Source organism: Falco cherrug, chromosome 7, assembly GCF_023634085.1.
Source record: "Falco cherrug isolate bFalChe1 chromosome 7, bFalChe1.pri, whole genome shotgun sequence".
NCBI lineage: Eukaryota > Metazoa > Chordata > Aves > Falconiformes > Falconidae > Falco > Falco cherrug.
The window spans coordinates 59177220-59203941 of record NC_073703.1 but is presented as its reverse complement, the minus strand read 5'-3'; the positions used below and the strand labels follow the sequence as shown (position 1 = coordinate 59203941).

At 40.3% G+C, this 26722-nt stretch overlaps 1 protein-coding gene and 2 long non-coding RNA genes across 8 annotated transcripts in view; 2 read left to right on the top strand and 1 right to left on the bottom strand.

Annotated features, from left to right (window-relative positions):
• Positions 1–9464, top strand: part of PRKD1 (protein kinase D1) — a 142228-nt gene extending 132764 nt beyond the window's left edge. For 4 of the 6 annotated variants that reach the window (XM_055715753.1, XM_055715751.1, XM_055715752.1 and 1 more), the window contains 2 exons: positions 5079–5164; positions 8969–9464. In XM_055715753.1, coding sequence (XP_055571728.1) covers positions 5079–5164; positions 8969–9187 — 305 coding nt within the window. In that variant the 3' untranslated portion in view covers positions 9188–9464. Of the gene's footprint in view, positions 1–5078; positions 5165–5854; positions 8213–8968 lie in introns of those variants that run through there. The other 2 variants (XM_055715754.1, XM_055715755.1) reach the window with 2 other exon arrangements.
• Positions 9465–19213: 9749 nt separating this feature from the next.
• On the bottom strand, positions 19214–22395 carry LOC129736510 (uncharacterized). Its single transcript, XR_008733222.1, has 2 exons — positions 22186–22395; positions 19214–21247 (listed from the first exon to the last, which is right to left on the bottom strand). It is a non-coding gene; the product is annotated as an uncharacterized LOC129736510 (long non-coding RNA).
• Positions 21241–26240, top strand: LOC129736509 (uncharacterized). The gene is made up of 3 exons (XR_008733221.1): positions 21241–21668; positions 21898–22027; positions 26046–26240. It is a non-coding gene; the product is annotated as an uncharacterized LOC129736509 (long non-coding RNA).
• The last annotated feature ends 482 nt before the right edge of the window (positions 26241–26722 follow it).

Genomic DNA, 26722 nt, shown 5'->3' with positions numbered 1-26722 from the left:
GAATAATTTTGGAAGAAACAATGCAATTTTTTCCATGCATTAAATTTGATCATGGTGTGCCTCTTACACTGCCTTTGACTCAGAAATAAATACCACAGCCGCCTTCAAGCCAGTATTTATTTAGACATGTTTCAGCATAATGTGAATAGAAACTCTGTTTCACACTTTAATGAGAAAGTCACATGAGTGAGCATTAAGTATGAGGAGGTCAAATGTGTGTTATAGCTCAAAGATGGTCTCTACCTCCGTAAATGTTTAACTAGCTGTTTAAACTAAGGTCTTGGCTCTACTTAGATGTTTGCTAGGATTGGTATTAGAAAACCTCTCTTGCAGAGGTGCAGCTTATAATTGCCAATGATTTCTTTTGATAGTACAGCTGAATCCATGTTCCTGAAATAATAAACTCTGCCAGCTGAGGATTACTTTTTGCCAAAATAACTGCATGCACACTAGAACTTTTGTTAACAAAGCTGTATTGACCAGCAGTAGGGAAGGGGTTTATGTATATGGAAAAATTATACTGCTAATCAATAGCGCTATACTGAGAAAAGTCCAGGGCCAAGGAAGTCCTAAGGTACGTTATTGGCAGCAGCTTAGGTTTTTTTACAAGTGATAGCTGTGAGAGTAGCTAATATTGTGGATGTACTTTAAAAATTCTGGACCAAGTATAAATTTATTGTTAATTTAAGACTGCTTTTCTTGATATTCTTAAGGTGATTTCTTTGTTATACCTTATCTGAAAAGGCAAGGTGTTTTATGATAGGACTAAATAAATGGTAGGCTCATAATAGGGTTTTTAGATACTTTCGTGTTAATGCGTGGGTCACACCCTAATTGAGTTAAAGCAGTCATTCCTATGAAAACTGTAGTAATGATTGTTAATTTGATTCTTGGAGTGAAAATTTTTACTGTGCCATTACTACAATTAATTTTTTGCCATACTAATAAACTGCCTTAAGCAGTTTGGAAACATGAACCTCCTGACTCCAGAGGTTCTTTCCAGTAAAATGCAACTAAAAGAGCAATCTTTCCTAAAATCAAGGGGACATACAGGTTTTTAAAGTTGCATTTGAATCTTCTCGTTGGGGATTCTAATGAATGATCACCTGTCTAAGTGTTCCTGGAGCAGTTGGCTAGTTTATCCCATTTAACAATGTCTCCAGCTCCTGGAACTTGATAAGCCTCAGCTGGCTGCTTATGCTATCCTTAAATCATGGGAAGTAAACAGGAGCCCATAAAACACTTAGAAAAAGCAGTACCATAATGCTCTCAGAACTTTCACGCAGGTTGCTTCCATGGTGATAACCTGTTGGATTCCCATAGATCAGGGCTCCTCAAAATTTTTAACCAGGGGCCCGGCACGCGGATGAAGTGGCAGGCAGTCATCTGCGGCTGCTTGGTTTCCCCCCCAACCCCTCAGCGGGGGGAGGAGGCTGGGGGGTTCTGTAAATACCAGGGGCTGGATTGAGGACCCTGGGGGGCTTTATCCAGCCCGCGGGCCGTAGTTTGAGGACCCCTGCCATAGATGATGTGCAAGACCATATGTGGTCTTTCTTAATACTGCATTTATTGAATTACTGATTTTACAGAGGAGTATCATCAGACTTCATAAAGCTCCTAAAATGTGTCATGATTTAACATATATCTGACAAGGATTACTTTAAAACCTGATTTTTTAAAAAAATCAGTCTCTAGTAAAAATTCATAAGATTTACTTTAAAATACAGTGTACTTGCTACCCCCTCCTCAAAACTGCTTTATTTTTCTGGACAGAAAATTCAATTTTTTTAACAGCTGATGCCCCAGAATCTTGCTTTATACGTACGTCATATAACCTGCTTGAGTTATATGTCTAAACTAAATGTTAATACCTTCCAAATTTTTATCTCCAGTCTTTTTAAGCAGTACAACTCAAAATGCAATCATCAAACTATTAATCATATGAGGATTTTTTAAAAAAAATTCAGAAATTGAGTCAACATGAATCTTACTGTTTGTACATCTTTCGTGAACAGTAGCCAGACCAAACTATGTTAGATAGTGGTTGTCAGGACACTATCAGGACAGGATGTCTTTTTGTAAGCTGAGACAGAGAGAATAACCAGGATCTTTTCTCATTTCCTTTAAATAGCCCCACAGAACCTGGCAATGTCTGTACCTCTACCATTTAACACTAGTTCAATTCAGAGTTTCCTCACTAACAGACTTCCAGATCCCTAAGGAAATACTTTAATCCTTCAGTTCCAGCACTCAGCCTGTCTGTATTGAACTCCCTAGCTCCTGCTTTCCTTTACACAGCACTGTCCTTTTGTTGCCTTGGCAGTACACATTGCTTGCATCTTGGCTCAGAACTCTTATGCTTGAGAAGTGGCTTTTTTTGGATTGCATGATTTCCAGGTAAAAAATAGAAAATGCCTTTTGCTGTTGAAGCTCATGTTTGATCTCTTTCTTCACCTATATTTGAAGACTTTGAGTATTAAAGCAAATGGAATTGTATTGGATAGTTTGGGCCCTAAGTCTTCAACAACAGTCACGTTGTATTGGTGCTTATTTGTCACTAAGAGGCAACTGATACTCAAAACTTTCCTGGTGAAAAGAACCCTAGAAAAAGAACTAAAAATAAACACCAAAACTTGTTAGAGAGACAGCAATATTCCAGTGTTGAAACAAGCAGAGTATCTGTGTAAACCGTTCTCAAGAACAAATCATTGCTCAATACTGACAATCCTAACCATCCGGTGAGGCTGCCTTTTCACTTTTGTCTTCATTTCCTCCCCTGTCCTTCTTCTAGACCGATGCTTTTCTGGTCAGTTCAACAAGCCATTGGCAATTTCCCCAGGAATGCAAAGAAATATGTTATTACACATAGTACGTCGTTGTCCTGAAGGACAAAAAGGGGCAAAGGAGGCTGTATAGCTGTGTATCATTCTGTCACTTGTAAGCCTCATAGGACTATCTGCTTCCAGTGGGTTGGACAGAAGATGCATAGAGGGATTATCAATATGGCATGGCAGGAAGAGCATTCAGCAGGTACTTGGCAGTTACTGAGGCACATCTTGGGAAAGATGCAGTTATATCTCAACAGCTGGCTGATTGAAATCAGTTCCCAGGAAATCAACTGTTTCATCAAGTCCATGACCTATTTGCCAAACTGGGATTCATAGTAGATGATGAAAAATTATCTCTGAAGATCATATACACCTGAATACTGCTGAAGATAATAAACAAATGGGAACCCTATTAAATTCACATTCAGTGCTGGCTTATATATTAAAAGGCAGACTGAAGTTGTATTGTAATTCTGCTGAATTTAAGGGTAAGGTGATAGCATTGCAGAAGCTGCTGATGTTTACCCACTGCAGTAAATCTGGGTATCGGCAAGGACTGTTCTCCCCTTCCAAGCACCAGATAAAAACAATGACTACTACTTTTTCCCAGGTTATATCAGAAGTCACTCTAGAACCAAACTGTGACATATGACTGACTTTCCTGTCTCTTCCTTATAGCTTGGAGCCTGAGACCTTCTCTTACCAATAAAGAGGAAAAAATTAACCCCACTATTTTGGAAAACTAATGAGTTTTCAGAGTTCTACCACCTATCAGTAGTGGCCCTGTTGGCTATCCACTGGCTTTCTGATCCCACATTTTGAGGGGGAACAAAATAAACATGAGTTGGAGTACTTAACATGAACTGTACTGTGCACTAAAAGAGACAGTAGCTAAAAATCTGTTTGTCTACAATAGAAAAAGTAAAATTAGGATGATCTGTGCCAGGAAAAGCATGGCTCAGAACCTCTGGCAATGCCACCTTTGTCAGAAATCTTGAGATGTATTTTATCTCTTTGCACAATTGCTTCGATTTGCCAGACAATATTTAGCACCAGGAAGTTGGAAATATTTTAGTGATAGGCTGCTATTGCTAAGAATATCTTTGTCTTCAAATTACTGTATACATCCAGATAGGTTGCCATATACATTCCCATTTCCCTGGACACTGTGCTCTGCCCCATGGCAGAAACACACAGAAAGCTCTAGCTGGCAAACTGAGCCTCGGGGGAGTAGTCCTCTGTTAAAAAAGAAAAGCTTTTCTGTACTGTGGCACAAAATACAACCTCAGAGATGTACCAGTTTAAAGAATTCTGCCCCATCTCCTGCTTTTAAAACAAACAAGGTAACTATTCAGCACCTTCAATACCCAGCCAGCAACAGTGTCCGTCTGACCTGTTTCAGATCCAATTCCCCTCAGTGATGCCACATTTCTGTGCTGCTTTCAAGGCCATCTTTCCCTGTCACCATGATATAAACAAAGAAATAAAGATGTAAACCAGCATACTTGGGACAAGCCAAGGGATATTGCGGTGAAATGGGAAAGTAACTACTTGTGGCCAGCCGGTTACTCTGCAACAAAAAGCTTCCCCCAGAACACATGCTGAACATTTAGCACCACCTAGAACAGAATTTAACCTTTCATGATACCCTCAGTTGGTTTGGGGGGGTTTAGTTTGTTTGTTTGTTTGTAAATGGTTTTAGCAGATGTATTCAAAGGTCAGCAATCTCATCCCAGAGATTTTTCCAAATGGGTCACTTAGTGCAGTTCCATGCACTGGTCATTGACTCATGGGCCTTTTCCCTTCGTGCATCATAGCACACATACCTATAACCTCGGTGAATCACTGACTCCTTCAAAACCACAGAAATACATATTTCCATATATACAGATATCCACCACCTTTATGTGGTGCCTGGAGAATACTGCAGTCCTCACATGAGATTTTTTTCATTTGAGCAGGAACTGGGTGAGAATCATCTTCAGCCTTTGCTGTGTGCCTGCAAGTGAACACACAGAGGTAGACGCTATGGTAGCTACCCAACAACTGTTAAATAAAACAGTTGTAATCCCATTAGGAAGGGTCACATGGGTACCTTCAGGGACGTCAGCATTAACTGCAGTTTGTAGAAAGCTGGACTAAGAAGGGATAACTGTCTTCTTTTTACAACTAACATGTCGGTCTATCTGCCTGTCCTACTTGAAACAAATATATTTAAACTGACATTTTTCCAATATTATATCTTTTCAGCTATTGATCTTATAAATAATTTGTTGCAAGTGAAAATGAGAAAGCGCTACAGCGTGGACAAAACCTTAAGCCACCCGTGGTTACAGGTATTGCTACAAATTCCCTGTTTTTTCTTGTGTGTTTAGGCTGTAAGTATGTAACAAATTTTCATTAAGCACAGTAGAATTGAAGCAGCTGTACAAAGCTGAACATGTTTTCAGATCCTGAGAACCTCATACTCCTTCACCCATTTATCTATAGATTCGCTTTTTAATTTCTGGTTTCAAAGTATGCTACAAAAATGTTTTGTTTGCCCACTGACAACATGATGTATATAAAAAGAGCCCTTATTTAATTTACATTATATGATTGCTTGGAGTCTACCCCGATTCATTTCTGACTAAAACTAATGAATGGGCTTTCACTTCACAGTCAGCAGAAGAGCTAGTGAAGTTGTATGCTTGCCAGGAAAATACGTTAGCCACCTTCAATTGAAATCTTCAACTAAAAACTGAAATGTTAGCAATTTTTTAGATGCTATCAGCCACTGTCTTCTGCTCCTTCATAGGGTATTTTTTTTTATCCTGGCAGCAGCCAAATCGTTTCAAGTTAAAGACCTAAACCCAGAGTTGGTGCAGTGAGCAGTCAGGGCCCACCCCACCACCCCCCGCCAGGGGACAGGCTGAGGCCAAGCTGGGACACCAGGCTGCGGGATCTCCCAAGGGATTCACATTTGTGCCCCCCCCCCCCCCCAGTTAGGGATATGCGCCAAACATACTCTGTTTTGGATTCTTTAGGAAGGCGTCCATACTCTCTTTTCAGTTTGGCTAGCTCAGTGGCAGTATATGGTATCTCTTTGGTTGTAATGTGAGGATCATCATCGCCTTCATTCAGATAAGTATATTCTGTTTTAATTAAGGGTCTCACTTGAGGGTTTTCTACCTCCTCCAACTCCTTCTGAGGGTATTTTGGGTTAATACCCTTTTCCTCTACTTCCAGCTCTATTACACTCAGGGCTTCAATGTCTTTAGAGCATTCTGCCTTCAGAGTGGTTTTTAACAAGCGGTTTTCTTCCCTTCCTTTCTCTAATTGTTGTTCTAAGTCATTCTATAATTTTGTTTTCATTGCTACATTTTCTAAGGTGATCTTCGATTGCTGTGACTAGGCTAGCTCCTAAAATGGCACAGACTATAGATTTGCCCTTACCTGATCTAACTTTAGCTTCAGTCTATAAAGAGGTCACTCGGTCCACTACATTCTGCAAGTTTGCCCAATTAGCTTGAGCCCAATCTTCTCCGGGTACAGAGGGTCAAGCCCCATACTTTGCCAGAAATGTGTAAAACACATCCCAATCTTTCATTTGTTTATCAGCCTTTTCGGCCATTCTCACTACAAAGGGACCAAACCCACTTCGGGGAGGCTAGACTTAGTTACACACAGCCGCTGCTGTGTCACCCTTTTCTTCCCCAAATGGTTGAAGGGACGAAAAATCTGCTTTGGGAAGGGAGCTTGTAGTTACTACAAGGTTGTCCGTTCACTTTCCTGAGCAGAGCAGGCAAATTCTCATTAACACAAGGGCAGCCCCCCTTTTTAGCACTTTCCCCCTTTTGCACTTTGAGTTCTTTTAGTTGGATCCCAATAGACAGAGCCCTCAATCAGAATTTGGAGTGCTAAGTCCTGGGCGTGTGTGGTGTGCACAAAATCCCAGTCACCCCCTTGCTTTCTGGACACCTCTCACCCAGCTGGGCGTAAGGCCAGGTGCAGCTAGAACAACACATCCTTCCCCTGTTACAAACTGCACACCACCTGCACCCCTCTGTCTTTCAGGATCTTGTCCATGATGCCAATTTAATGTCACTGTCCACCCAGTGGACTCGTGATGGTTTGTTTACTATGATCTCGAAGCACAAAAATCAAGGCGACCATGCCAAGGGGTTATGCTTCAATTAAACAGCACAATTTTATTGTTTGCCCGTAAAGTGGCATGTGATAGGTAAAAAGACAGAAAGCAAAGGAAAAGTAAAAAGAAAAAGGAAAGAGGATTATAACTACCACCAGGGTTCCAAGGCATCCCTATGGTCCTAGGTCCAGGCAGCATCACGCCGGTCCTTCCAATCATCATGATCCTTGGTGAGGGAGATCTCCTAAAATCTGGCTGCTAAAGAGTCCTCTTATGCCAAGCAAAACACATTGCTCCTCCTCTGGCCCATGGATTGTTGTCAGTCTCTGCCTTCTCAAGCAAGATTGTCACGCATGTCATGGTTCGTTGTAACAACAACAGTTGTTATGCAACCTTATTGTAGTTGTTCCTTCCAGCACCAGGTATCAGGGAGCAGCATAGTACTCCTCATACCATGTAGTTCTCCTTCAGGGTCTCTGCGTCTCCATGTTCATGAGGACCACATTCCATCTCCAGGTCTCTGTTAGCAATGTTAAGACGGTATCATTCTCTTTAGACCGACTCTTACAGAGGGTAGTCATGGCACAGATCAGATGCATAATCCACGATCCCAAAGGAATCTTTATCCAGACTGAAAACTGAGTCCTACTCATGTTGTAGTACCTTACAGTTACAACTTTTTCTCAAAGTAGAGGGTGATATGCTGGTATATGAAGAAAAGGGTTTCCACCTCCAACCCTACACCCCACCTTCTCCTGGGCTTGCTTTCTTCCTCCCAGTTATCCTGGCACCCCCCCCAAGGTGGTGCTTCTAAGGCTGCTTCTCTCACTGGGAGCCATCACAGAATACGTTTGGCTAAGCCTTGGGGGACCAGAGAGGTAATGTGGGCTAAGGCCCACAGCAAGGATGCGTGTTGTCTCATATGATGGGACAGAAGCCTTCACCTTCGTGCATCCACTTTTATCACTCATGCAATAGCAAATGCAGGTGAGTTAAGGTGAGGCAGTACAGCAGCAGCTCTAGCAGCACAGATGAGGCGAGTCCTCTTTCTGGAAGAGCCCAACTTTGTGGGCTAAGGAAAGCAAACAGTGGTGCAGGGCAGCGAGACTTAAATGTGATTTCTGAGAGGATACCTGGGCCACAAGTGGGCCAAAGTTTGTGAAATCCTAAGGATGAAGAATTTCATGCACTCACAGTGCGCGGGCTTTCTGGTGCTTTGGCTCAGTGACCAGGGTTGTGCCTTAGGTTGAGAGAAGGTGAAAGAAAAAAGAAAACTGGATACAGGATCATGAGCAGAGGTTGGTCTGCCTGGGGCTAGGATTGACTTTATTATAGCAGCTTCATGTATGCTTTGGGTGGAAATAAATTAATGTGAGACACTTTAGACAGATCAGAGGCTGCAGAGCACAATGTCCTAAACGCGAGAACCAAACCAGTTTCCAGCCTTACTTTTGACTGTCAACGTGGAGTTCCAAAGTACCTTGATGTTTAGATGTACATGTCTCTTTGAGCACACCAGTAATAGCCAAAGTTTGGAAAAGCAGATATTTTTCTAGCCCAAGCTGAATTGATATCCTGCAGCATTATACCGAGACAGAGCAAATGTCTTGACTGACTGATACAGATCCCAGGGGTTTACGTGTATGATTTAAAGATGTTTCTTCTTCCTTCTTATTATTATCAAGCATGAGGAACTGTTTTACCACCATGCCTTATTTAGAGATTATGGAAATCTGTACACTATCCATGAATTCTGCAAAACAGCCTGTAACATCTTCATACTATATTTATGACAGTTTAATAAAATTAATGTATCAAAAAATCCTCTAGAGATGAAGCCTATCTCTATAGGCAGATTTCATATTTATTAATTATAAGATTTTCCCACTCTGGAGCAATAGGGATGCATGACCTTTAGACTGCTGAGTTAATAGCACTTCACATATTAGTAGTAGAAGGGAATGTCATTTATTTTAGGAAATTTAAAACTAATACTGCTACTCTATTTCAGGACTATCAAACTTGGCTAGATTTAAGGGAACTTGAATGTAAAATGGGGGAACGTTACATCACCCATGAAAGTGATGACTCCCGATGGGAACAGTATTCAGGAGAACATGGACTGCAGTATCCAGCGCACCTTATCAGTCCAAGTGCTAACCATAATGAAAACACCAAGCTAGAAGAAACAGAAATGAAAGCCCTCAGTGAGCGTGTCAGCATCCTTTAAGTTGCATCCCCTATAATCTGTCAAAACACTGTGGAATTAATAAATACATACGGTCAGGTTTAGCGTTTGCCTTGCAGAACTGCCATTATTTTCTGTCAGATGGGAACAAAGCTGTTACGCTGTTACACTGTTGATGTATCTGAGTTGCCAAGACAAATCAACAGAAACATTTTTGTGTGACCAACTGTGTTGTATTTACAAAAGTTCCCAGAAACACTAAACTTGTTATTGTGAATGATTCATGTTGTATTTAATGTATTAAAGCCTGTCTCCACGGTGCCTTTGCAAACTAGTGTTTTTCTTACTTGAGCCTCATTTTGGTAAGAGAGAACTTTCCCATGAAGATCTGGGTTGTTTTGTGTGTGTGTGCATCGTTAGTGTTGTAACTGTAAGCAAACTCTTGAAGAGTAGATCATAACTGCTGTTCTGTGAACAACTTCTACCATTTGGATAAAAGCTTTTTTTAGTGTTGAAAAATAGAAAAAAAAAATTGCATAGCACTGTACAGTTTCAAATCAGCTAACCTGTGTGTATGTGTTCACCTATTTGTGTACATAGACACATGCATTGACAGTGTAACTTGCCCTTAAGCCTAAATGCCTTCGTAACAAACTGCAGCATGTCAGTTATATTTCCTCTTTTCATAAAATATTCTTCTCTAATATGAATATTCTCCAATATGTACATTCAGAAGCTAAATAACTTGTTGACTTTGTGTATGTTTTCAATAAAAGTCTTGTTAAAAAAAATCGTGTGATTTTTGTTTGAAATATCCCTGGAATGGCATCAAAAGTAGGCAGATGAGTTAGTTCATCATTAAGAAGCCCATGTGGGGGTAGGCAGGGAAATGCTGCCAGCTAACCTGCATGCCTATAACATATTTTTGGTAAGAACTTGCTTGGACTGTTTTTATATTGCAAGTTCAGTCAGTTTTGAAACATACCGGGGCAGTGAGGAAGTTAAGGACACATTAATGGGAATTTACTTTTTTAATTTAATGGAGAAGTGTGCCACTTCTGCTTTTCTACTGAGTTCCGTTGAACTGACAAGGTGATACGGATCTCTCCTGCTCTCCTTCCCCTGAAAACATTAAAGGTAGTCATTTTCATTTCTAACAATTATTTAGTGTTCCAACGCTAACCCATTTAGCTTTAACTACAAGAGGGTTCAGGCTGCACTGTAAAACACATGCCAGAGTAACTCAGTGACAAGCTGAAAATTATTCTATGCTGGGCTGCCTCTGAAAGAAACCAGTTGACATACAGGTACTGAGGACTGAGTTGAAAAAGAAAAGATGCATGGGATGAGAGGCAGAAGCATGCAATGGTAAGAGCCAATAACCACATGTGTTAAACCTCTACTGATCAAATCCTGGCTTTTCAGTAGATAAATTTCCTTTGGACAAAGCTCTTCCTCAAGGAAAAAATGGATTTATGCCAGATACATAACGACCAAAGCCAGCAAAAATTCTTAGGCATTTTGCACCTCTACTGGACAGATAGCATGTACTGTAGAAGAAATGTAGAAAAAGCACCTATTCACAGAAAAAACACACCTGTTTTTTATAGAAAATTAAAGTATTGTGAAAAATTACTTACAAATCTCTTCTCCCTGCCTCTTTCCCCTGCTCTCACTGCCAAAAAAGAAATCCTTTTCCACTTCAGTTGGACCCTGAAGGAAGCTCTCCAATAACACTGACCTTGTAACATTTCCTGAAACAGCTCTGGTTGGACAGGGTTCAAATGTGTTGACTATTCTGCCATGCTGTAACAGCTATATTTTCAGTCAGGACATTTCTACAAGATTAAATTTGGCTTACTATTGGCCATTGTTTCTTTTTCAATCAGCTGTAAAATAAAAATAGACTCAGGCTGATTATCAAATTTCTGTCAGTAGAAGTATGTGTATATTTAAAAGGAAGGCCACTTAAAGGTGCAGTGGTGTACTCACAGATATTATACAGATTATATTCTGTTCTTTAACACCTCCAGGAGCTAAGCCAAATTAACTATATTTTCCAAAAGGAAACCAAGGGAAATTATCAGAATCATATAGACTTTGTTCAGATGCCAATGTCATGACTGTTCAGAAGGAGCCATGACCTCACTGAAGGGCATTAATTTTGTTGTCTCATTCCTCTATGTTAACAAGTAACAGAGCTTTTGAGCTCTGCTTTCACATTGATCAAGGTGAGTCAGGATTTGATTAGTGGCTTGGTTTTATTTACTGTTAGTGTACGAACCCTTGAGCAAAGATAATTTTAAACACAGTTAGATTCTCAAAAATACCAGATCGCATACTGGTACTCAGTTCTCAAGTATGGACGCTAGTCAGGACATGAAAAGAGAGAGCAAACTACTTTGCAGCTTGCAACAGGATCTCTAAGAAGCTGGATGATGAAACTAGAGACAGTGCGAATTTTAGTGAAGGAAGGACATTGAGTACTTACACTGAACCCCATCATCTGCTAATTTATGCCATGAGAATGTTTAGCATGCAGAAGGGTTTGCCAAGCACAAGCCCGTGTTGATAAACATATTTAATCTCACAGACCATTTTTGATAAACTGTTTGCCAACAAAGGCAAAAGTAAAAATACATTACTACTCTGAGAAACTTTGACTAGCTACTAAACATTATTTCAAAGCAACAATTGTTTTATTACAAGGGGTATATTATACTTTCATTTCTCCCCATGTCTTTTGGTTTTTTTGAGCACTGCAGCTTGCTTCATCACTTTAAGGAACTTGTGCAAATATCCATTGCTTTTCAAAAAATAATCTGCCATTAGCCAGTATAATAAATAAAAGTTTTCCCTGCTGCTGTTCAAAACTGTTGCACTGTGAAATTTGAACTGTGCAGTTCAGCCAGACAGATGAATTCACCGATTCCCAACTCAAAGCCTGAACGGAAACTTGCTTTTCCTGATACATCAGCATCAAAGTGTCCTGGAGAAATTCGGCATTGTGTTGTCCTACATGATTTTCCTTTGCTCATTTTACTCAGGAAAAAGGAACGGTAGGCAGCTCTGTAGTAATGTTTCCGTGGCCTTAATTTTCCATTAGGCCGACAGTTCCTGCGCATGCATCACAGAAGAAAAGCAGCAATGGATATGTTGCACGGAAATACCAGCCTGAGGATCAGTTGATGACATTTCCTTTTCAGCTGTGCTACTGCATATCACATGTATATAAGCAGGTGTGTACACATACATCTGTAGACATGCTTGTTGTGTCAAAGCTCACTTAGCTGGGGAGCGCAAAGAAGCCAACATACTTGGAAGCTAGAACTTCTGGTTTATGTTAGGTTGCCATCTTCTTTATTCATTCAGATATGCTTTATCCAGCATCTTGTCCAGGCAGTTTAACTAACTCAGCAAACAAGGCAAGCTAAAAGCATGTGCTAGAGCAACTTGTACAGCTCAACTGTCGTGCAGCCGCTTGGCCATGTGTGACCACCCACCCACACCTTTACATCGTAGGGTGGGAGGGAATTCCTGTCAGCAGGCCTTGTCTCCCATCGTCTCAGATACTACATCCGACCTCCTTGCTCTCAGCTTAGCAGGAGCTCTTCAAAACTAGTTGTATATTCTGCCTTCCTCTTTTCTTCCTCCTCCATCCCCCTTCCCCTCTCCACCTCACTACTGAAAAGCCTCTCTAGAATCTCACCTCTGCAGTGGTTAGAATGTTGTTAAGTCCTGACCTCATGGCAAGGCAATAACCATCTGGCTATTGTGTCAACAACAGTCTTTTAGTTTGAGAGGTTAAACAGACCAGGTTATTTTATGTTATTGGAGAAATCAACACCTCTTCTGCACAGCTGAATTTGTCCAGGACAGTGAAGTCACAGAGGTGACATGGAAAATGCTAATAAGATGGGAAAGAAACCCCCAAACCCTTACTGGACTAACAGGAACAGATACTTAGCATCCCATGAAATTAGGGAAAAAAGAAAAAAGAAAACTCCTAAGGAAATTTTAAGAGTTAATTGCTAGACAAGTGAAGCCACATATACTACTTCAGTCCACAAGACATAAGGGAAAAGATCAGGAGTGAGTAGTTACGGATTATGGCACAGTGTCACAGCACTCTCAAAACTAGCAAGCTGCAACAAGGCTTTTACTGCTCCATACCAGGTTAACTTCAATAAGTAGGTCCAACACCTTGCCCCGGCACAGCCACCAGTCCCCCACAAGATTTCAATAATTCACCTACTATCCATGCTGTTTCACCATCCGCTTCAGGCCAGTCCACCCTGCTTCTTGCCTCTGCTCCATCCTCCCTCTGCTTCTTCCACATCTCCCTTCCTCCAATCCCCCTCCTCCGTACCCCTTAGAGCTATTTAACTACATAGCAGGAACCAGCCACAGCTGTACCTCATCCACATCAGCCAACCCACCGCCCCATGTGAAATACAGCCAGCCCACAGCTGTACATTATCAATGTTAATTAACCTGCCTTCATTCCTCCGTAATTCCTCTACAGTGCAGTATTATTCAGATAGGTCTACCAAAATATTGAGATGCTGGAGAAGTGCTGCTTCACGCTGACAAACCAGAGCCCTGTCCATGTAGCTGTTCAGCACCCCAAACTTTGCTCAACTTACCACTTTCCCAGATATACTAATTTTTATTATTTTTTTCCCCCAGAGAAGTAGGCTGTAATTTATTCTAGCAACAAAGGAAGCCAGCCACATGCTGCACTGACCACCTTCTACCTCACAGCCAGACCTATGGCATCTGAACCAAAAGGCTCATATTCCTGGGGTTTGCTGTGCATGTGCCAGAGGGGAAAGAGCTCAACCAAATCAAATGTAAACCAGAGGAACTGTCTTGGTAGATCAGGTACTTTTCAGTGGTGACAAATCTGACAGCTGAATGGGATGCAGTTTCACCTTGCTTTTTCCTTAGCTTGTTCCTAGCAACTGGAGCAAGTGAATGCTGAAATCAAGGTCTACTGGGTGAGCTAATATTTGTCTGTGCTTCTTATTGAATCTTTGCTTTGCTTCAGTGAGGGGCAGGAAGCATAGATTATAAAAAGTGTAAATTATTTTGCTGCCTTACTAAGCACACCTACAAACTTGACCATGAGCTATTCACAAATAAGAACTTAAGGAAAGTCTGCTGAAGTTTCAGACTGAAGAGTTGCTAGTTTGAAAGGTGCCATGAAACAAAACATTTTGCTTGGGCATCCAAGCACTAAGGTCCTGCACCTTAGGGAGCCTGTCTGCGCCGTGAGACTGGGGGGCCCAAGGCCCCACTCTGCAGTCTGCCAGGCACCGTGCCAGCCAGGAGAGCTACAAGGAAAGCAGGCACGATGAAAACGTGCCTTTAAGGCAAATACTGAAATCTGTAAGCACATGTGTGCTGCCAAAATTTGACAAAAATTGGCAGATCCCGTTGAAGTATTTCTATCCAGACAAACTATTTTCCAATATGAATTTATGATACATTTGCCAACTATAACTTAAATAGTTTCTGATATCACTTCCAAAATGAATAGTGACTTATTGCTGACAACTTCTTACTCTTTTAATGGTGACTGATTTTTCAGAAAGTCCTAATAACCACCCTTTGAAAAGCAGGTAGTTTATTCTGGTTCCTCTGTTGACTTAGGCATACAAAAACTTCAGTTAATTTTGAGCAGTTAGGTCACTACATTTAATAAGTGGAAAGTGTACTGACATATTCTTAAGAAAAAATAAAATTTTACTTGAGGGACCTGGCTCACATTTAGCATGTAAACAGCTGCGGCAGTTTAGGATGGTTTTGTCTTGGCCCCCAGCTGTTTGTTACTGGCCTTATAACAGAGCAAAAATAGAACATTTCAACTTCTCGAGCTGACACTCAAAGGCTTCTAAGCACACTTATTCTCTTAATTTTCCCTGATTGAGAATTAGGGCTGTGATGCTCCATTCTACCAGCTCTGCCATGGGGAGACATTGAGAAAAGTGTCTGGAGGGACAGTGGGGGTGTTGCGCTACCGTGGCCAGGTTTGCCAGAAATCATGTGTCCATGTCCTGAACTGCATTTCTCAAAAGTGAATGATAAGTTGCAAGCCTGAATCCTTGAGGATTTCTAGGTGTCTCAGTCTTCCTGATTTCTTTTGAAATAGGATTTAAGGTCCTAAGAGTAATTAAGGACTGCTGAGGTTTCTAACCCTGCCACTTTTCCTCATGGCATTGTATCTTCACGTGCGCTCACCACAGATGATCGCTGCAGGTGTTACGAACAGGAATCTTAATAAAAACAATAATTAAAGTGATGTTAAAAACCCATGTGCATGTAAAATGTATATATCCACAGGCCTTATTCTTTAATCTGCCAAAAGGAAGTATGTTCGACATCAAGTACAGTCAAGAATATTCATGGCACAAAGTGGTGAAAAGTTAGAGCAGGCATTTGGCTCACGGCTTCACACTGGAAAACCTCTAATAGTCAGAACAAGACCTACTAGTAGAAACATCATGACTGTGGTCTTTCATAGGGAAATAAGGAGCTCTTAATAAGGAGCACGTTTTATGTTTCTGGGCTGAACTTGACTTTACTTAACCTTAATGGGAAGTTTTGCACATCAAAGTTCCATCTGGAAAATGGGCCAGTTCAAGATTAACTGCTTTGAGTCTGATAATGGCCTTTTCATATTCATTGTGCCCTGAAAACAGCCTCCCTTACCTAAAAAATGCATATGTTTGTATATGCATATACAGTAATGGAAAGTTGGAAGAGTTCCTGTTGAACAAGAGAAGTGTCATCAGAAAGTATTATATATTTAAAATTAAAATACCTCTTCTCATTCTCAGCGCTTGGTAAAACATGAAGGAAAAATTTCACAGACTGTTAGTTTTCAAGGTCACAACATTGCAGAAAATTCAGAGAAAGTGGTAGGATTAGGATAATAAATCTGTACTTCGACCCTGAAAAGAGCACAAAGCAAAACTGCTAGATATTTAGAGTCCTGTTCCCCTTTTTGCAACTATTAAGATGTGCAATACTCTCACCTTTTCGAAAGATTTATGGCTATTAGCTACTTGTCTGTGAGAAAGTAGGCAAATATCACTGTTCATGCTTCACAGCTGCAGTAACACAGGTTTAAAAACTTGAACTGCCTTGCTCGAAACAAGTTCACATTAAAAAAAATCATCCTCAAAAGCAGTCTCAAAACAAGAGTACCTTCACAGTCAGACTTTATCCCAACTTATATCTTAGTTTTCTGATGGAATTAATGAGACTTGGAAAATAGAGCATTCAAAAATATGCAGGAATGTACTCTCAGCCCCCCCATTACATTTCTATATTTAACTCCATTTGTAGATGGCAAACTGACAAAGAAAGTAAATGAATGACTTGGGAACAGAGAGCAGTAATCTGGAACTCAAAGCCAAGAAAAGGCAGGCATACCAGGTGATGTGTTCTCACCTCTCCAGGTCAACTTGGGTGCATCCAAAGAATATGCACCCTTAGATGAGATGTTCTTTAGAAGGGAAAGGATATATTGCATAAAATGGAAATTACAATCCATTTACAAATAAATCTTTTCATCGGACATTTAAAGAGCTTGTAAATGTACAGAGTTCCTGCAGCTACAACCACAGTTGCCTCAGAGGTCGCAGTGTCTACGTGTTTGCTGCAGAGTAAAGGCACAGCCCTTGAAGTCCTCACTACAGGCACTAGGCAGCCATGGCAGATCTATGGCTTTCTGACCTCATTCAGCACAAATCTCTTACCACATTGCTAATAAAGTACTATGGCAAAGTAGGACATAGTTTCATAGCACGTTAGATTAAACCGCATCTGTGCATCTCCTATCCCTATGCAAAATGTGGACGATCAACCTCTCAATGAATATCGAGAAACCAGTATTGCAGTTCAATGTAATAAAGAATGCACACGCAGATATATTAGTGTGTCACCAATGGGTGATAGCACTTAAATCCTTCACAGTGCTGTATGAAAAAAAAGCAAGGTTGCTTGACATAATTTACTCTTTTGATCAAGAAGGTAGAGGTATCCCTGACTGTATGAGGACTGTCATTTCTTCTGCTTCTCATTTCCCAGCCTTCCAGACAAAGCTGACCTTGGCTGTCCCTGGAAGCATCTTGTGGCTGAGGCCAAGTGCCTGGGCCAAGGGACACTCCACGGTCTTCTTTTAAAAGCCTTGGGGCCTTTTGGCCTTGCAGAAGCCCTTGCATCCACCCAGTTCCTTTTGCATCTCACAGACCTCCAGTGTTTCCAGAGTTACTGTAGATTTACTAGATGCTTTTGCTTGAAAGGAGGCTCATGCAGCTTTTGGACAAAAGGAAGAAGACTGCCTACTAGCTCTTCCACTGTCATAGCAGACAACCTATGAAGATAATAATATCCTTGGCTCTGAGGAAGGAGAAAACAGAGTGGGAAGGCTAGGTAGTGCAGAGCATGCAGGACTAATATAACAAATACTGCAGTATTTTTCATGTTTAATAACTCTATCACAGATATTTGAAATCATGGTCCACAGACTCATGTCTAATTTGTTTTGTGCAGACTTATTCATGTATTCATAGCCTTAAGGGTGACAAAATTATTAATTTATTCCTCCAATTATCTCTCAATATTTGTCCTCTTTTGTTGGCTAAGCTGGGGCTTTTTACCAATAAAATTATATTGGCACAGCCTGTAGAACAGTCATATTTATATGAGCACAGAAATGTCTTTTAGCTATAGAGGTTAAATTCCTGCCCATACAGAAACAGGTACACGAGTATGACTAGATCCAGCAATAATATCACTTTAACTAGATCTACATAAGTAGCACAACTTCCCTGTTCAGACAAAGCCATAGACTGCCTTTTCACATCACTTTGCCAAGTAGCTGTCATCATTTTATGATGTGGACAATTGTGCATGTGCCTGAAACAACCAAAGCTCTCTCTTTTGAGCCAAGTGGGTAACTATTAGCATCCTAGATTGAACTCAAAGCAGTGATCAAAGACAAAAATGCTAGGATATTGCCAGTTTTCTGAGGCACCCAGTAACAAGACCTTATGTTGTCTGATTTGCATGATAACTGTGAAATAAGGGACCATGTGATTTTACTCCATTCCCGATATCTTTTCATACTTTTGGGGTTTTTTGTCATAGATATTTATTAACAACTTGTTATTTCCAATTCACTGCAATTATTATTAAACTGTAGTATTCCATAAGGACTCATCCTTAAAGAAAACTGAAAATGCGGAAATCCTGCAGGGCATCTCTCAGTAGAGGGGTGGCTTTTGATGTCGGTCGTTTCGGGCTTCCCGCTGCGGAGCTGCCACCCGGTGCTGTGGCCGCCAGCCCAGCAGCGCTGTGGGTTTGTGTGCCTTGCCACCTGCTGGCCGTCGGGGAGCTCTGCACAGACGAGCTCGTTAACCGGGGTGCCTAACAAGGCGTTAATTAGCGATCGCTCCGTTTCTACAAAGCCTTAGGCATATACGAAGTACGTAATATGCCAAGCTACTGTAACATTTTTAATGTGAAAACACAGTCATTCCTGATAAGATAGGTACTAAGTCTCCTCCTGTCAGAATGTTCAGTTTCCACCACTGCTGCTAATTACCCTGTGTTTTAGAACAATAAGGTTCCCCTCTGCCTTCAATTTACATAACAAAACGTTAACTTCTTTTTAAATACAGAAGCAGCTGCCCAACAGCTAGGAATCGATACAGACTAGTGCTGGCAGCTTCTAGTCAGCAGAGTTCACGGTGCAGAGCTGCCAAGCTACTTACAGGCAGCCAGTTCCAGCTAAATTTTAAAATACTGCTGCATAAAAAGAGTGCCGAATGCCCCACTTTCAGTTCAAAAGCATTAGTCAATAAGATAATAGTAAGGTATATAACTCAAATCCAGTCACTGAAATGATTAGCCTGTTAATTGGCAATTAAGATGTTGTGCAGAGTCTCTACGAAGTAAGGTTAGCTTGCATAAAAAAATCTTTAAATGATTTGAATACAAATAAGATCCTGAAAGTTCTTTAGAAGTTTGTCAAAGAAAAAAATGTACTTACAAGAGTAAAAATTAATCTGGTTTACTTATATCCACAGAAGACAAATGCAATATTTTTTCTCTACATCTAAGTGATTTTTTTTTTTCTGAAAAACAGAAGCACAGTGGAAAAACAAGTTTAAAAACACAGCGAAGTGAGATACGCTTGGGGATACAAAAAGAAAGGTAAGATATAAAACCACCCAAAAATTGATGTGAACTGATTGTTGCTCTCACACTTCTTTTTCCTGCTTACTTTATACTTCTTGATATTCCTCCTGTTCAGTCCCACCACTTTTTCGCTTTCAGTATCTGGCCCCTGGTATAAATTGAAAACTTTGGCAGTTTGCTTTGTTATTCACCATTCTGACTGTAATCTCCTCCTAATTCTGTGTTTTTAAAGTCTATCTTCAACTAAGTTTTTTGCACAAACAACCAGATAACCAACTCTACTGAGCAATTTAGTGTGTAGCTTCCATCTACCCACTGTTAGAGCTCCCCAAGTAAGCACTCTGCCATTTACATAATTTGACCTTCCCCAGTAGATGTGCAGTTCAGACCTCCACCCCCTTGCAAATTGTTCTGTAGTAGCCCACACACTACTTGTGGTAACATTTTCCCTATTTCCCTTGCTACCATTTCAGCTTGTCTCCATGTCAGACATTACCATGTGAATGGAAACAGTCTCCTTCCCTGGAATATCTTCCTGTTTGATTCATGTGTGACCTTTCCCAAAAACTGGCTGTGGTTGGGCTCCTTTAGGTATTTATTGAATAAGACCTATTTCCAACAAAGCCTCTTTGCTAAAGGGTCTTTACCTTTGCCAGGGCAAACCAGCTGCAGTTCTGAAGGGGCCAGTTTGGTACTGGATTACCTTTGCATCTTTAGCATCTTACCTTCTTCTTTTTAGCTGGCAAGATTGAGAAGATACTACACAGCAACAGGACGAGCATGGAAAAATATGGGCAAATAGGTGGCAAACAAAAATAGAAGACTGCTTTCCTCCAGTCAAAGAGGCACACTTGGGAAAAGACAGAGGTGCTGGCTGATTAAACTTTGGGGTATGGTAACACTGTTCAAGTGCAGAGTAAATTTGGTGCTCGTTTCCAAGCATAGCAATACGAAGAAAACCAAATATTGCATCAAAGTGGAATCTGAGGCAGCAAAGTCCTTACAAAGAGTGCACGTCCATTCCCGCTTGTTAAGTGAAGCTTATCAATACACCCAAGTGACTATGTTCGTTTCCTCAAAGGTAGTTGCCCTGTTACTCTACAGAAATTTCTGTAATACAGCTAAGTACAGTAAAAGCCAAATTCAGCACCACCTAGTTTACCTATTTACAGGAACTGTAATACAAGTTAGTTTAGCTACTGTGTGGTTCTGAACTTTCTAGTATACAAGCAGTTTGCAAACTTTACTTTACTGGTATTTACAGGAGTCCTGTGAAGGATGAACCACCACCAATCCTGTTAGAAGTTCTTTCTGTTGATAAAAAGCATTGAGGTGTATCTCGTTTAAGCATTTTTTTCACAGAAACAACAAAGTCTGTGGCAGAATCAGAACAGAACCAGAACTAGAGCTCCATAAAATGAGTTTACAATACCTTTGCCACAATACAAAGGTACTAATCCTTTTGTATCAGTGAAAGAAATTATTGCATAAGTTCAGGAAAACATTTTTTTCTCAGTGTAATATCAGGTAATGAGACCTATTACTTGGATACTTTAATTGTTCCACTGTGATGTCTTAGTATTATCAAATTCAACAGCACTTGATTTCTTAGATCTCTGGAAAAGTGAACCCTTGCAAGGCTCTGAACGTGGCATTCAGACATTATTAGTCCCATTCAAAATCTGAAGACATATTTCTTACTGACTTAACATACCATCAGTCTCTTCCAGAGTACAGTTCCTTTCTTTGTTTTTCAAACATTCTTGAACCCACTCTGAACTGCACCATTACTTCCCCAAAATGTGGTGATTTAGGTTCTGCACTGGTATGCAGACCCATCTCCTTCTGTGAGTATCATCTACCTTTACTCGGTTTTATATTGTTCAATACCTATGAAAGAAATAAGTGAAAGCAACCTGAAAGGGAAAAAATAAAATCTTTTCAAAAAGCACTGGATCTATGTCCTGCAAGTTATGTACTAAAATGTGCCACTGTTAATAAGAGTTTGGTTCCTATTTGAGTATGCCTTATAAAATAACAAAACCAAAATTAGCAGGAAAGGCAATCTAACATATTTTGTTGACCTCTCCTTAGTGTTACGGTATTAAAATAGAAAGTATAAATATTTAACAAGGTTGTAGGGGCAAAGATTAGCTTAGCAAATTGCTACCAGGAGATGGCACCATTAACAAAATAATTTGAGCGCCACGTACATGTTCCTTTTAGCCATCTGTATGTCTGAATGCTTTGACAATTCCAGGTGTTGTCTGAGCCCGATCCTGCAAATCATTCATCCAGGCAATCCTCACATGTGAGTGATCTAAGGCATGGCAAAAGGATCCTGCATGCTGAGTGACTGTTGGCTTATTTGCTTGGTTGACTTGTGCTGTCCTAGCAAACAGAGGAAGAAACTAATAGTCATTGGCTAGTATTTCCTTCCCGGATAAATATATATTGATTTGGAAAAGGGATTGAGGGGATATAGGGATATATATATTGTTCTATTAATTATTTTTTCAATTTTACTCTGCCACATATAGGCTGCAACTAAGTTGCATGAAGAACTGAATGCAGATTCTCAAAGAAGAGCTGGTGTGAAGCGGACTGGCTCCAGTTACAGCTGCAAGAGCCGAATGCAAATATTCCAACACTCCTTCCCCAAGACCAAAGGTATGACATTCTTTGTCATTCATCCAACACCTCCAAAGGGTAGCATTACATGATTTTATATTTACAAGACTGTATTTTAGTCTTGTAAATTTACAAGATTATATTTACAAGGGAATCCAACTTAAAACGACAAGAGATTAAAAATTCTGAGACCTTACCATACCCTGCATCAGAGAACATCTCTATGGTCAAATCAGTCCTGGGGAAGGGAAGGAAAGATTTCAGTCGACGGCAATAATGTCAGAATTTCACCTGTTGACTGCAGACGAACTGGAGCTTTGCACTCACGCAGCCTGCAGGATCGAATCCCTTGTGTGACAGGAAGCAAAATATTTGCCATGTGTTTCATTTCAGTTTCCAGCACTTCAGGTTTTGAATCCTTTCGGTTAAGTAATTGATGTTTGAATGCCCTGTCCCCTGCTTGGTATTTTAAAATAAACCTTGCTATAGCACAGATTATGAATCAAAACAGCTGCTGTAGCTGAAAGTGTACTTAAATGGCAAGATGGCTCTTTGTGAATCATAGTAACTAGTCTGATATATGTTTTGCTTCAGCTCCTAGGGAGCTAAATTTCATGTATTTTGGTTTAAAAGATTCATTATATAGATCTGGTGTTTACAGCTTTTTTCTTTTTTTTTCCCAATGTTTCTTCCATCACTTCCTGCCAAAAAAACAATTGAACAAAAAAATCCCTTGTTACCAATATCTGTTGTCAAACTTGCATTTCTCATATGCCACAGCATATGAGATTATGAATATAAGTTGCATGCATATAGTCTTCTGCAAATGCAATCAGAAACAGTTGAAAATAGATTTTTACAAGCTTTGCAGTAAGCTGTTTGCAAGACAGTCAAACCCTGGCATAGAAGCCCCTCCAAGCATGGCTAAAACATCAGATTAAGATCTTTCATTTGTTCATTGATTTCACGGTGCACTTTTAGGGGGCTGAAAAAAGAAAACCAGAGATCAAATTTTTACTTTCTGGTGCGGTTAGGTAACAAACTATATATGTATATTAGTGTAAACAAGCCAGGAAGTGAAAACATGCAGGGGATAGTAAATTAGTCTGCACTAAAAACTGTGATTAAAATGCTGTTGTAAGAAATATTGCATACAATTTTCTTGAAGCATACTAGTGCTCATGTAGGGTCTAGATACAAAGCCTTCACTCCTCTACTAAAACAGAAAACAGAATTTATAAAAGCCAATTCTTGAAACATGCAAAACCAGTCAGAGGGTAAAATATACCAGCACAGTGATTGAAAACAAACACAAGAGACTGAAAGCAAAATAGTGTAGAGATCGTGAGGAGACCAGGAGGAAAGATTGCAATACAGTGCTATTTTACTCATCGTAGAAACAGCCTAAATGAAGTAAAAGTAGTGTAATGCTGTCAAAAATGAAAGAATTGAAAAAAAACCTGACAGCCAGAGAAACACATAGAATTGTGAGCAAAGATGTTCTTACCTTTCTGTTATCTACAATGGAAAGGGAAGTGAAAAATTACGCATGGTCTTTGTAACAAACCAGAACTCAGATTACACTTTTTTATCCTAACCAAAAACAGTGCACAGGACCATAGATATTGCCTAGCTGTTTGGGGTCATTAATACATGTTATGGTATTAATCAGTCTTTCTGTTGTGGAATGATTGCTGCATCAGCTCTTCCTATCTTTCCTAACTTCCAGTCTTACTGCTGTACCTTACTAAAGCTTATGCTCTGATCTTCAGTAGCCCTTATAAGCTACGTCGTCTAAGGAGCTCTAGTAAGCTATATCCACTAAAAAGCTACATCTAGTGCAAAATACACCTTACTGAACACATACATGGGGAAGGATAGATAGAGTCAGAGCTCTCTGAGCATACACAGATTTTATCTACCTTTCTGCTTGCAGTTCAAAATACAGTGAATTAGGCTTAAAGACATTTGAGAAACTCTGTTTTTCTCTTTGATTCTTCTTGCCTATGACTCTTAGTAGAATTATTTTTCAGTTATTACCTCCATTTAAAAGAATGAGGGTTGGTGACAAGTGACACTGAGGTGAAAGCAGGATCAGTTCTAGTTCCGTGTCCCTACTGGCCATTCATCTGATTGTCATGAGGGAATCCAGCCACTGAATGCCTGAATGTTTGGAGTCTCTGGAACCGATGGGAAGCCTGAGCACTGCCCTTTAACCTTCTGGCCTCTTGGCTTGCTCTTAGATTCCCTCATAAGAGCTGAACCTTGCCGTCCAACTTCCTATCCCAGCAGCAAGTCCAAACTCCCATTGTCACTTAAACTCCTAGAATCTCCTTGAAAAGTGAGCTCCCTGGCTTACAATTTAACCCCTAAAGAGCCAAATCAGCACTATAATCAAACTTCCTCGTAGCAGAAGTTTTGCCCTCGCTTTATTAAGCCAGGGATGTTTTTTACTTAATAAAAAGTAGGAGATTACAAATCTCTGGAAAACAAGCATATATCCTAAATGTAATGCCTTCTCTGTATCTCTCCCTGTTTGTGAAATTCTTGAGAGTTCAGACGTCTGAAGGAAGATGGGGAAAGAATATGCCTTCCTTCAGCAGGATGCCTCATGAGCTGCAAGCTTCTCATTTCATCTCCTACAATTTGCAGGCAAAGTTCTGCTGCCAAGGTGGCCTTCCCCTGCTTGGCACAATTACAGCTTATAGTCATAGGTCTTGCACCAGCAGCCCCTAGAAGTAGAAGCTGAAGGGTGAAAGCAGGAAAACATAGGTTAGACTTGAAATCAAGGTGGATTTTGCACCTGATGTGAATAGCTATAATGTTTACACTCCAGAAACTGTGTAGTGATAGATTCACACGTTGATTATATTTTTCCAAGAAGAATATGGGTTGAATAGAACAGTCCTTCAAACAATTAGCAAACAATTATAACTAGACAAATAAAATGTAACGTTTTGTAGCACACTAAAAAAGCTGGAAAGATTGTGAGACAACTAGGACAAACTTGCTGTGAAGACTTCAACAAAAGCCGTGCATTAGCCTGAGTTAAGATGGAACAGAAAGGAAGTAGTACGCAGGAACAGCAAAGACAAGGTGGCAGATTCTCACTGACAAATCCAGAAAACAACAGGAACAAAGGACAAGAATGGGGCTTATAAAGACAATTATTTTTTTTATTCCAGGAGAAATCATATGTATAGCCACTCTAATTTCTTCCACAAGACAGACTGTAGAATCTCATCCTAGTTATCTTTCCTATCAAGTCCAAGAACTTTTGATTGACATTGTAGAAAGAACTCCCATCAGTGAGGGGTAGGAAGCTGTTTTGTATAAGACCTATGGAACAACCCTGTTCCACAAACTTCAAGTATTGACTTCCCCTGATGTACTTTTTCTGCCCTTATGTTCCTGTTTCATAGTTGAGTAGAGGAGGAAATGAAAAAGGGGAAACATTCTACATGGTGGAATGAAGCTGCAGCTCTGCTGACCCTGGTTCTCAGCTCCTACAAAGAAACGCAGCTGTGCCCTCAGACATCCCCCAGTGTGGCAGGACTTGCGTCCAAGAGTTTCAGTGCTGTAAAAAAAAAACCAAGCAAGCAAGCAAGCAAGTAAACAAAACACATATTGGTGAACACTGGGCTATTTTTCAGTTAGTTCTTAGCCATTGTAGTCCTGGCCAAAGCCTGATTTAGTGACCAGTCTAACAGCCAGGAAAGGTTCACCAGCAGTAGAGTAAGTTGGAGCTGAAAGCCATTGAGGCACTTCAGTGATCCTAAGCTTAATGTGGACACACTTTGAGGCACGTTTCACTGTATTCCAGACATTTACCAACAAGCCAGTAAGCTCAGTCTCTCTCTATTGACTTTTAGTAAATTGTCACAGATATCCATGCTCCTTTTTGCATATGTTTTCATGTAAATTTTAATCTGGATTGCAAGGCTTTAGGTCCCTCTGTCCATACAAGGTTACAAAAACCTATGGCTTCAAATAGAGCCACCTGAAAATAACAAAACTAGGGTAATGTTGGAAGGCTTTCCTCTCTTCTCTCTCCCAGTTCAGTGAGAGAACCTGATGACTATACTGAAAAACAGATCACCAATATCCAGACTCTGGAATCACAGGTCAGATCTCAGGATTTGCTCAACTCTTCAGTCTTCCAAAGTACCTAACAGAAGTAAGCATGGAACATCAGGCTGAAACCTTGAAAGATAAGCAGCTGCCCACACTAAAATATCTCCTGAGAGTTCAGACATGGGTAAGTACTGTGCTGGTAGTCCTGGGCAAAATTCCCCTTCCAGATTTCACAGTCTTAATAAAGGCCCTTTTCTCCCTGTAGGAGTCTCCATCTGCATGTAACTCTCAGAAGCTCTAAATAAAACTGATCATATATTTTCCATCCAAACAGATGTGTATGCAGAATTATGTTTTCAAGGATCAAGTGACCCTTCCAGAGGTTAACACAGTTAAGTTTCTCAGACAGATAGAAAAGTCTGTTTGCTTTTACAAAAAAAAAAAAAAAAATTGAGGCTTAAAACCTGCAATTCCTGACAGGCAGTACTACACTCTGGTTTTAGGCTGGCTTAGGATTTGTGTGATTGCTTTAATCACAGCAGGCAAGCCAGTTTATTCAAAATGATGAGATTAAGACAGACATACTCTTTCATAGCTATTTGAAATGGAGATGACAGACATGCCTTTCTAGCCAGTGTCTTACTGGGACAATGAAATGTC